Below are 12,420 nucleotides of genomic sequence, written 5' to 3' on the forward strand. Positions count from 1 at the left end.
ATTCTTTGCAGTATATTAGGCTCGGTGATCTTAATCCTAAGAACGTAACTAAATTTGCAGGAGTATTTCTTAGTGACATTTATGGTTGCATTTCATTTTTCTACTCTTAAAAAAATGAGTAATGCTAAAAAAAAACCAAAATGCCACACGGTTGAACGCGATTGCAGCACGTGGCTAATATCATGCAGGTAGCATTCTTAACAACCCTTTTATGCTGCCCAGGTACTCTTAGGACTAATGAATGCTGGAAGCTTTGTATGTTCTGTAATACACATATGGCCATCGGCACAGACACACAAAATTGAGCATGTGTGTTCGGTAATAGTGGACACTGGGCATGCGTTGCGCTGCGCAGACGGTAGGGGAGCTGCTTGCTCCATTTAAAAACAGGCGATGACGGCCTGGTCGATGCACCATGACCCGCAGCACCCGTATCCGTTTCCTTGACTTGGATTTCGTCGTAAAAGAATCACGTATAGTTAGCGTCTGCTCCAAGTCACCTTCCAACCATATGAATTTAAACGTACAACATTACTATCACTTGCTCACTAAAGACGAGGTCATAAATATATATATATATATATATATATATTTACATACTATTATCGATATCCATGCATGTATATACGGCAGCCAGGTAGAGCTTGCTTGTGCCATACGTAGCATGTAAATGTACGCTACTGTTATAATCGTGCCTCTCTCTTTTGATTCTCGACTGTTGGGTCTCTCTTCCTTTGAAGTCAATACCATGTACCAGAAAAAAATCATCGTACTACGCTAAAGATTTGCCGTACCCTGTCGTATAATACTAAAAAGCATGTATTGCATTGAAAAGCTTGCCCCGTGTAGCATTAAGTCAAGGACATAAAATTACAGTGCCATTTTGGTGCATGTGTGCATGTATTTTACTGAGGTAGCTGATTACTCATACTTCCGATACAAGCTTGTACCGACGACCAGCTATTCGACTCGTCTTGGGCTTCTTTAGCTGATGCTCGGCGCTTGAGGCTTTCGGCTTGCAAGCCTTGCTAGTTATGTTTATCCGCTGATCATAATGAACATCAACATTTGCATTGGCCTTTGCTTGCTTCCGACCTGCAATTATTTCTTCCTTGTTCTCTTTGTTCATTATATCAGCACACCAATTGCACATCCCTGCATAGGCTGATGTCTCCTGTGGATACCAATTGCTACAATACCTGGCCACACGCGCCCACATATTCAACCATTAGCTACATAATTCCAAATTGTCCTCGAGCTTGTTGTGCTGCGACACAGTTCATATCGAAAGCTCATGCATTGGCAGGTGGAGGAAAAAAAATCTCTTGAAAAGAAAGAAATAAGTAAATTAAGAGGCGAGGATAGTGAGATGCTGCATAAAGAAAATAATCATTCGATTTTGTGCGTGCGCCGGCACGGGAGAGAGAGAGAGAGAGAGAGAGAGAGAGAGAGAGGACGCACGTGTGCTGGTATCGGTGGCAGCATTTCTTGCAGCGGAACAGCTTCTTTCTCAAACCGATGTCTCCACACATGCTGCATTCGACCACACTCACCTTATTCATGGGTTTATCAGGGCCTCCTTCTTCTCTTGCGCTCTCGACATGAAGCGCCTGGCCACCCGATGTCTGAATAACTGGCACTGACCCATAATCATTAAGCTAGGTTGTGATAAAATTTGGGGCTTAAATTCTCCGAAATAGAATTCGGATTTGGAGAATAGTGGGTGGGTAGATATATTGTGCCTACCTAAAGATTGCGGTAGATTGAAATCATCAGTTATACCTGAAGAGTGAGTGCGGTTATAATTCCCCGTATCGGCAAAATCCAAAGGGGTGTCCGATGCCATCTCTATCTGGTAAAGTAGAATTGATGGGCTGATCTCTGTAGGAAGAGGAGCATAAACATATCAGCTCATAAACGAACTACAGCAACCTCGCTAGAACAGCCTTCAGGGAAAAATCAAGACCAAATTGGCCAAAAAGAGCGACACAAAAGGAAAGGAAGCCGAGAGAAGAGCAGAGATGCAGAGAGACAAATATTGAGAAACAGGTGGAAAAACCTTTTCCCGCGTTCCAATGCCACATGTCCACTACGCCCGCTGTCGGCACAGTCCGCGTGTGTTTGCCTCCGACACTTTAACCCAAAAAAAAGTAATAATAACACCTAGGTACTTCATCCAATATGCACCCAAAATCTTTTTCTTGTTTTCAATAATTAATTAAGTCGCTAATCGAGTTGGTCATTGCCTAAGGTGCATTTATTAAGGTCTTATGAGCTTTTCTTTTAAAACATAATTAGGAGGAGTCAATTTTGGTTGTTTCTTTCATATGCACCATTAATTAATAATAACACCTAGGTACTTCATCCATATCATAGTCAGTACCTACAAATCAACATTCCAATTTCTTTAAGTTGGTTGAAATCTGCAATTGAGTTTCATGGGATGGCTCATGAAAGAATACCTATCGAACCTTCCTTTTAGTGGTGCATATTCACTTTTTTTAGTGGTGCCATTAATTAATTAATGCCCACACCTTAGGTTTCATCTAAGGCGTCAATCCCATCCCAACTACCTCCTATCGCTTCCCTCACGCTCGACTGCTCACACCTCTCGCTCGAAATTACTTGCTGCCCTCACCTCCCATCGCCTGCATGCCTCCCCTCAGTTGGATCAGCGTGAAGAGGCAGAAGAGCCCAAAGAGCAAGCGTTTCTGCCAACGCATCAATTTCAACAATCAGTTATGCAATGATCTTGAGAAGTGTTGAAGGCGAGCTTGCCCACGAGCTGGAGGCGATGGTGAAGGCGAGCTCGCCCACGGGCTGGAGGTAATGGAAAAGGTGTCTGATATTTTGCACCAACATCGCCTTCTCCACCAGAACCAAAATCCGGGCTGGAGGTAAAGGAGAAGGGCGAGCTCGCCCACAAGCTGGAGGCGAAGGAGAAGGGTGAGGAGCCCTCTGTTGTTTTGCACTGAGGTCGCCTTCAGCAAGTAAAATCATTTGCCTCCATGCAGCGCTAGCAGCTTGCCACGTATAAGTACACTAAAAAAGAAACAACCAAAATTGACTCCTTCTAATTATGTCTTAAAAGAAAAGCTCATAAGACCTTAGCAAATGCAATGACCAACTCGATTCACGACTTAATTAATTATTGAAAACAAGAAAAAGATTTTGGGTGCATATTGAGTTTCATGGGATGGCTCATGAAAGAATACCTATCGAACCTTCCTTGTGTGGTCCGAAATGAAAAGTTTTTTTTTAAACTAAAAAGTTATATGTAATAAAACAATCAATCTACAAACAAGCTTCTTTTTTAAGTGAAATTTTATGTACGATCTTTGATGAAACTTGTATATACATAAAGCATCCAATCTACAAACAAAAGGCTTCAATGTAATACTAATGTTGTAAAAGTATTAATGTGAGAGATGCGCGATAGCTTATCCTTGTATTACGTATAGACATATCTATGACTAGTTCTTCTACCAGCCACCTGTCCCACATGTCCATCTTGTCAAATTGGGACCCAAAAACACTACTAGGACCAACTCGCTTGTTGCGTTCAAGCCCATGTAGCTTCAGAGCTGTTGTTCAACCATCTTGTTTACCCATTAACTGCCCAACTGGTTGCGCCCATCCATCTTTTATCCTTGTGTCTAACTTGCCAAAATGGGCTCAAACACCCTAGTAGGACCCTCTTGCTAATTGTGTTCAAAGCCAAAATAGCTTGGTTTCTCCTATCTAGTATTCAGTGGCTATCCAGCAATCTTAACTAAGTGTCTAGCTGGCCAAAATGGACTTAAACACTATCTTGGATATGCATTATGGCTTGTCAAGCCATCTTAACTAAGTGTCTAGCTGCCTAGCCATCTGAAATGTGTGCCCACCTTGCCAAATGGGCTTAGACACCCTAGTACAACCCTACTCACGAGTTGTGTTCAAGGCAAAATACCTAGAGTGATGTTGCCAACCATCTTATGTACCCATATGCTACCCAACACGATGTCCAGTCAAGATGCCTTGCATGTCCAACTTGCCAAAATTGGGCCCAAACACCTTGACTACTACTATTTAGTTGTGTTGGACTTCATGTTGTAATCTTTTCCTTGTAACCAAATATCAAAAATATATTTCCAACAAACTTGTGATGCATCAATTGCATTAAGTGATAACAACATCAATGCATCAGGCGTCTCTAGACACAAGCTACTTAGGTAGAGCATCAAGTGATTTAGAAGAGGAGGATGCAACTCTTGATCTCAATGTACTGCCTCATGATGTCGGAAGTGCAAGTGGTTCCCTTGTTGAATGTATTTGCATTGGAATGACATTTGTACAAGATGTTTTGAATGCTTTAAATAATAGGTTTCTTGATCTTGGGATTTTGAATTCAGTCAAGATGTTTAATCCATCTGATTATCCTTCAGATGTAACTCAAATGGAGAAAAGGACTGAAGAATGGTTGGAGAGGCTTATTGGCAAGCTTAATGTTGACATTGACATAAGGAAATGTTTGGGTGAATGGGAGGATTTTGTTGGCATACTGTATAGGGTTGCGAAGAGTAGAGGTATACATTATTCTTGGGCAATCTACAGCAACACAAAGACTTGGTGGGACACATTTCCAGGGGTGATGCATTCATGGCAAGCAAGCATAGTCCTACATACATTATCATGTGAGCGAGGTTTCTCTTGATAAAATGCCATAAAGAATAGCTTGGAAACCACTTTTTGGACACTCTATCGGGTATTCCATCGAGCCCCTCCTACTCCTACCTCGCACCATGTTATTTCTTTCTTCGAGCTAATTTTGGAACGGAAACAAAGTGTAGCACATGCTTATAGATACCCATAGTCATACTCCTCCTTTTTTGGGTCACGCCCAATAATCTCCCTCTACAAAAAACAATTAAGAAAATCTATAATTATTTCAAAAAAATAATATAGTACAAAACAAAATGAAAGAAGAGAAGAAATGATTACTTACAAAACAAGCAAGAAAGGAGGATTTCCCCCGCCGAAGCCGAAGTGTGAAGCCCCTCGCTTCCATAGTTCAGAAGCATTCGCCACCGCTTGTTGTTGAAAAGCACCTGGGTGATTCCTCACAAGTTGCATGCGTGCCTCCACTCCTCGTCCGTACACATGCTAGGCTTCTCCAAATTATTCTTTACTGCTCTCTTGATATTTACTCTCCTATTAGAGAGCAAAAGCTTGATCTGCCTCTTCATCCACTCCTCGGAGAAGCAAAGACTTGCATGTGGCATGGGGAACTCCGACGACTTAAGCACATCGATAACATATTACTTAGAAAGTTAATCTTGTGCTTTCCACTTTTTGAAGGAGTTCATGAAGCCCAAGTTTGCAAGTACATGCATACGGTTCATGACTTTCTTTCCTCCTGTATCCATCATGAGGGCACCATCTCCATCCACATTGTATGGTAGGAGGCGTGGATCGTGGCCTAACTACTATAAGCCGGCCTGCATATAAGATTAAAATATAAGACTTATAGAATGCATAAAATATTAACTTTGTGTATGTGAAAAGGTTTGATGGAACCATACCTGTGTCTGTGTAAACTAAGACCAAGCTTGCTGCCCATATTGTTCATTTATAATGGATAGCAGATTGGCCACATCAGGGTCTTATGACAGGTTGATTGACATTGCTGCTACATACATGCATAGGCAACAAAACACGATTGCTCTAACCCAAGCCATACTTAAAGATATAGACAAAGAATATAACATGTGATATTAGAACATTGTTAAGACCTCCTACAATACTACTTAGACAAGCAAGGTGTATAGTACCTCTTTCGGCGGATGATAGCTTCTGATGAGGACTTTCCACATGCTCCCCACTATTAAAGCCAAAGGCAACTCCTCTTTTACAAGAGAAGAATAGTGAGAAGATCGAGGGCTCCCTCTCCACTATAACCACCTACTTGCGGATAACCACTCCTAACTTGACATAAACAACGTTCTAGATGGCATATAACAATGCCCCATATCTCTATGCATAAGTCCATTTTCTAAACCTGACACCCAAGGATGCAATAAACATGAGATTAAATGAATAAGGCCAGTTACCTTGACAATGTCAAGCCAACCAAGAGAAAACAACAACACAAACTTAGACAAAAAATACAACCCTGTGATATTAGGACATTGTTTACGACCTCCTACAATACTTCTTAGACATTGTTTACGACCTCCTACAATATTTCTTAGACAAGCAGGGTGGACAGTGCCCCTTGGATAATAGCTTTTGAGGACTTTCCACATGCTCCCCACTATTAAAGCCAAAGGCACCTCCTCTTTTACAAGAGAAGTATAGTGAGAAGATCAAGGGCTCCCCACTATTAAAGCCAAAGGCACCTCCTCTTTTACAAGAGAAGTATAGTGAGAAGATCGAGGGCTCCCCCTCCACTATAACCACTTACTTGCAGATAACCACTCCTAACCACTATAACCACTTACTTGTAGATAACCACTCCTAACCACTATAACCACTTACTTGCAGCAGCAGCAGCAGCAGATAACCACTCCTAACCACTATAACCACTTACTTACAGATAACCACTCCTAACCACTATAACCACTCCTAACCTGACATAAGCAGCATTCTAGAAGGCATATAGAAATGTCCCAAATATAACAAGATCGAGGGCTCCCCCTCCACTATAACCACTCCTAACCTGACATAAGCAGCATTCTAGAAGGCATATAACAATGCCCCAAATATCTCTTGACCTAAACCATAGCGTATGCATTGTCTAAACCATACGTCATGCATAGCCTATGCATATCTATAGCCTATGTATACCCTATGCATAGGGCTTATGCATACCCTATGCATAGGCCTATGCATATCCTAGGCATAGGGCTATACATAGCCTATACATATGACCTATGCATAATCCTATGCATAAGGCTATGCATATGGCCTATGCATAAGGCCTATGCATATGGCCTATTGCATAAGAGGGATATGCATAGGGCCTATGCATACCCTATGCATAAGGGTATGCATAAGCCATATGCACAAAGAGAGGGGAAGGGAGAAAAGCTCACATAAAGCTATGTCCAAGATTTCCATGAAAGCTTGAAATAAGATAAGATTGAACAAAACCATGAAACCATGAAGAAAGCAAGAAAGGGCTTACCTTGAAGAGGGAGACTTGATTGATGCAAAACCCTTAAGAGATGAGTTGTGGTGGGAGGAATACTCGGGTTGCTGGCGTAGACTATGCATGTGTAAGATAGGGGAAGTAGGTAGGTATTGACACTTGTCGGCGGGGCGATTTAGGTGAGAGTCACAGTTCGCAGGTTTCTGCAAACTGTGCATGTGTAAGATAGGGAAAGTAGGTAGGTATTGACACCTATCGTCGACGGTGATTTAGGCGAGAGTCACAGTTCACAGGTTTCTACTGAGTAGCAAAATTTCACTGCGAGCTTCGCTCTGCTGAGCAGCATGTTTTCGCTGGCAGTGGATTTTCATTACTATGTAGCAAAAAAACGCTATTGTGGTCATTATTTAGCAGCAAAACCTTGGGTAATTTTCTATTTGCAGTGCTAGATGTTGTTGTGTGTTTTGTATGAACCCTAAATCAGTTTTGGTCAGGTTAAAGATGTCTGAAAGTTATTATCAAGGACTGGAAGTTGGATCCGAGGCATGGTTAAGACAAATAATTTGATGTGTGTGTGATCGATGCAAGGGCCACTATATACGACAAGGTTGTATAACAATTGAGCATGTGCAGTCATATGGTCTTCATGAGGCAGTGGCAAAACCAAGTGTGGATGATGACATGGAGGAGAACCATAGGAGATTTCTAAGGTACCATGCCACACTATTTGGTGACATCGAGTAGAGTGCGAAAGGTGGCAGGGCTTCATATGGAAAGCATGGCTGAGCCTCATAAGACTTCATATGGAAAGCATGGCTGAGCCTCATAAGACTTCATATGGAAAGCATGGCTAAGACTCATCTTCCCTAACCAATGAATGAGGTGCCTCCACCATTGCCACATGAGGAGGAAGAGAATCTCATCAAGGACAACATGGTGAATGAATTCTTTGGACGGGAGGTCATAGATGATAGTGAGCAAGCTCCAATGTTACAAGAGGAGGAAACCTTGCATAGAGAGGAAAGCACCCCTTTGTATAAGGGATATTTGTACTCCACACTGCGAGCAAACTTGGAGCTATTGAGCTTGCAAACAACTTATGGATGGAGTGATGCAAGTGTCACAAGTCTTCTTCGGTAAGACCGCCTCATTCTATTCTCTCAAATAGAAAATCTTTCATGTTCTATTTACTCTCCTTGCTAATATTTTAACATATGATTTCTTACCCTATGTTGTAGGCTTCTCAAGAAGATTCTTCCTCCTCAAAATCTATTACCGAACTCACGAGATGGGTGTCGTAACATGCTCTCTATGCTAGGTATGGATTACACAAAAATACATGCATGTCTCAATGATTGCATGTTATTTAGAGGGGTTAATAAAGATGCAACACAATGTCTACAATGTGGGGAGATCCGCTATAGGGATGATTTGCAAGGAGATAAAGTTCCCCGAAAGGTTTTGAGACACTTCCCTATCATTCCTCGCATTCAACACATGTTTAAATGTAAGGGGATTGCAGAATTCATGACATGGCATGCTACTCATCGCTCGACTGATGGCATCATGAGGATCGTAGCTGATTCACTGGCATGGCAACATGTGGAGCATCAATGGCTAGAGCTTAAAGATGAGCCTCATCACTTACGTCTTGGATTGGGCATGGATGGTGTTAACCCATTTAGCTTCAAGTCAACATCATAGTCTACTTGGCCTATTGTATTGGTGAATTAAAACCTCCCTCCATGGGTGGCAATCACGAAAGGTCATATCATGCTTGCTCTCCTTGTACCAAGCAATTATAAGGTGGCAAACATGGATGTGTACCTCGAGCCTTTGAGATTGAGGAGCTTGAGACACTATGGTCGAGGTATCAAAGTATATGACATTTCAAGGCCAATAAATAGACATGAGGCGGAGGTGAAAGGAGTTTTTCTTTGGACGATGCATGACTAACTCGGGTTCTCGGAGTGCTACTTGAATCTTATATGCATAATGCTTTAGCCTTTAAAGTTCAAGTTTATATCTCTATCTCAATCAATTTTAAAATAGGTTTGGCAACCTCCAGACATCATGCATGTCCGATTTGCGGACCATCACTTGTTTCAGAAAGACCCTCTACACTTAAGAAGATGGTGTATGATGAACATCATTGATTTCTCCCTCCGTCACATTCCAAGTATGTGCCACATGATGTCTCACCACTTGTGATAAGAGGTAGAGATTGGTTTGAGGCATGGAGAAGCACTCCTAATCTAGATACTAAATCTTCTTTCGACTTCCATATTGGTGTGACATGAAGATCAATCATCTCTTAGATCCCAAGCAAATCTTCAAGAATGTGGCAACAAATATTTGGGACTATTTAATTGGTAAAAGAGATACAAAGGGTACAAGGGATGACTTACAAAAAATTGGAGTCCTTCAAAGTGCATGGCCAATTGAAAGTGAGAGTGGCAAAATAGTCCTACCAAAGGCACCATGGGTAACCAAGAGGGAGCACAATATGGTGAAATGTGTGATTGCCTCTTTTCATACACCAACGAAAGTAATGCATCCATTGAAGGGTGCCTCACAAAGACCAAAAAGAAAGGGGAGGAACAATTATATGGCCTCAAGACACATGATTGGCACAAGATATTATAGGTATATAAATATTCGCTTATTCATTTTCTCTTTGTGGTACATAATTTGTAAGCTCATATACTAACTTCTATTTTTTTCTATGCATAGTTTATTCTTCCAATTGCTATAGTTGGTTGTGGAGACAAGAAGTTGAGAGAGGCTATTTACAAACTTTGTATGGCTGACCATTTCTCAATTTTTTCATTCTAAATCTACTTAGAATTTACCCCAAGATGAATTTAGCACTCTAATCTATTCAATTCTCATTTTTTTAAGAGTAAACAATACGAAAACTTTTAAGAGTAAACAATACGAAAACTTAGGATTTACCCCAAGATGAATTTAGCACTCTAATCTATTCAATTCTCATTTTTTTAAGAGTAAACAATACGAAAACTTTAACTCTATTTATTTGATTACACATCTTGGATAAAGAAGGGCTGAATTCACAATGAAGAGAAGGGGGAAGCCTTTCCATCAAGGCATAACATCCAATTTCACATTAAAAAAAGCAAGAATTCAAAAAACCATGGAATAGAATTAAAAAAAAGTATAATTTCTAACTTACATGGAATTTTTGTGAGCTTTCCTTTGGCTTGAGGAATTGAGGGTTCTACTCTTGCTTGGATGAAGAGTGGCCACCAATTCTTTGTAGAGGAATTAGTAAAAAACAAGTGAATTATCAATGAATTCAATGTTTTTGGCTTTGGGGAGGAGTAGAGTAACAGTGCATAAACACTATTAACCTTTTACAAAGGGGAAGGCTTTTATTTATAGGAAAAAGTGAGCCTCTAACCAAGCAAACTGATTCTAGAATTTTCCAGATCAGTTTGGTCACTTTTTGACCATTTTTAGTCAGTTTAGCTTACTTTTTGGTTCTAGTTGAAATAGGAGAGAGGAGAGATGAAAATATCTCATTATTTGTGAGTTTAAAACTAATCCATACATGTGAAATAGGCGCCTCCTTCATGAGGGAAATTCCCCACACTGAGGTGTCAAAAATGCATCATTTCCTCTAAATATCTCTTCTTTTTTAACTAATAACCTTGTCCTTAGTCAACTCTTCATCTTATGTGAGTATCTACTCATTTTCAAGAGATTTTTTTTATTCTTCAATTTATCTCCTCCCGACATTTGGATTAATCTGATTGGTCCATAGGAACCTTAATCTAAAATTTTCAAAAAATCTGGACCCTCAGGCTAAGGTCCTTTTTACCTATTTTTCAATTTATTCCAATTGCACACTGGAAAGTTCTTTTTGAATTTCTGTTTCAGGGAAAATCATTTTAAAAAGAAAGGATATTTTTCCATCCAAAGATATATAGAAACTGAATTATCTCTCTCTAGAATATTTTCTCTCTCTAGGCCAAAACAGATAGAAACAAGATCTGTTATTATTCTGAAAAGGGGATTGACTACAGGGAGAGAAACTGGACATCTTGAGGGGTTGGGGGAGGAATCTTACATCCTACCCCACTTAAAAAACATGAGATGTCCTCATCTCGCAGGTGGAGTATGATCTCTTTCATCTTCTTCTTCTTCTTCAATCACTTCCAGCGTTACTACTTTGGAAGTGGATGGCCGATTTGGAAACAACTCTCTTTGACTTCCCCTATTTTGAGGTAGAGGTCTTGCATTACTTTGGTTTGAAATTGCGAGTTGGTTAGAGGGTCTACCTCTCTGGGATTTACCTGATTTTGTGGCGGATAGAAACCTGATTACTTTGGAAGGAAGGAGCTGGAGTCTGGAATCTTGATCCCTGATTTCCCTGCCCTGAAAACCTTGATCCAAAAGGAGTTAGACAATCCATACTGCGATGTCGAAATCCTTGATAGTTATAGCATTTCACTCCCTGGTTCAAGGTTGGAACTTCTGAAGTTGAATTCCAGGGGATTCAATTTCAGGAAAAGGACATTTCTTCCATTCTGGAACTTCCCATATCCTGGGCTTGACCTTGATATCTCTTAGGTGGTGGAAGGTTGGAATCACCTTTTGGAACTAAAAACCTTTTGAAAGGTGATGGTGCTGGCTTTGGTGGGACCTTGACATCAAAGGCCTTGGAGAAATCCTTCGCCATCCGCACTGCTTCGGCCATGGAAACTGGCTTGGCGTTCTGCACCAAAATATTCAAAGGTTCATTCAGTTCTTGAATGAACTTGGCCATCAGCTATTGTTCATTCAGCGGTGGTGAGAAGGAGAGCGAATGCTTGGTGATATACTTCAATAGTTCTGCTCCCATGGGTTAGCTCTAAGAATTCGTTCATCTTTGTTTCCAAAAAGCCGGGACGACAGAACCTCGTTCTTAGGTAAATTTTGAGATCATTCCATGTCTGGGTATTCCGATCCAGGCGGTTTGTCTCGCAGTGGTTTCTCCATGCCACTCTGGTTGTTTCTACTATCTTCACCCTTGCAAGAGCCATTTTTCTCTTCTTGTTGTACCCGATGACATCAAAGTACTCTTCCATTGCTTCGATCCACTTTTCCACAGCCTCGCCCAAGTTTTTCCCTTCACCCTTGAAAGGCCTAGGCTGTGAACTATGAAGAGCTTTACGAACATCCAAGTCGAGCTCTTCCTCATCGAGTTGGGGGTTATCATTTTTACCACGACGACCTCAATCCATGTTCCTATTAATACGAAAAATATTGTTAAGTCCCTTTATTTA

The 12,420-nt window shown here is 40.8% G+C and overlaps 1 protein-coding gene across 2 annotated transcripts; it reads right to left on the reverse strand.

Annotated features, from left to right (window-relative positions):
* Positions 1-803: 803 nt before the first annotated feature.
* LOC147606816 (uncharacterized) lies at positions 804-2,013 on the reverse strand. 2 transcript variants are annotated; one of them, XM_086791318.1, is made up of 3 exons: positions 1,783-2,013; positions 1,462-1,633; positions 804-1,199 (listed from the first exon to the last, which is right to left on the reverse strand). In XM_086791318.1, exons 1-3 carry the CDS (start codon positions 1,844-1,846, stop codon positions 926-928), a joined length of 510 nt encoding a protein of 169 aa, XP_086647444.1. In that variant the 5' UTR covers positions 1,847-2,013; the 3' UTR covers positions 804-925. The 2 variants fall into 2 exon arrangements, with proteins under 2 accessions (XP_086647444.1, XP_086647443.1); XM_086791317.1 differs by having other exon boundaries at positions 1,462-1,639.
* Between the last annotated feature and the right edge of the window lie 10,407 nt (positions 2,014-12,420).

Source organism: Cibotium barometz, chromosome 56, assembly GCF_041138505.1.
Source record: "Cibotium barometz isolate CiBa-2024 chromosome 56, ASM4113850v1, whole genome shotgun sequence".
Classification (NCBI taxonomy): Eukaryota; Viridiplantae; Streptophyta; class Polypodiopsida; order Cyatheales; family Cibotiaceae; genus Cibotium; species Cibotium barometz.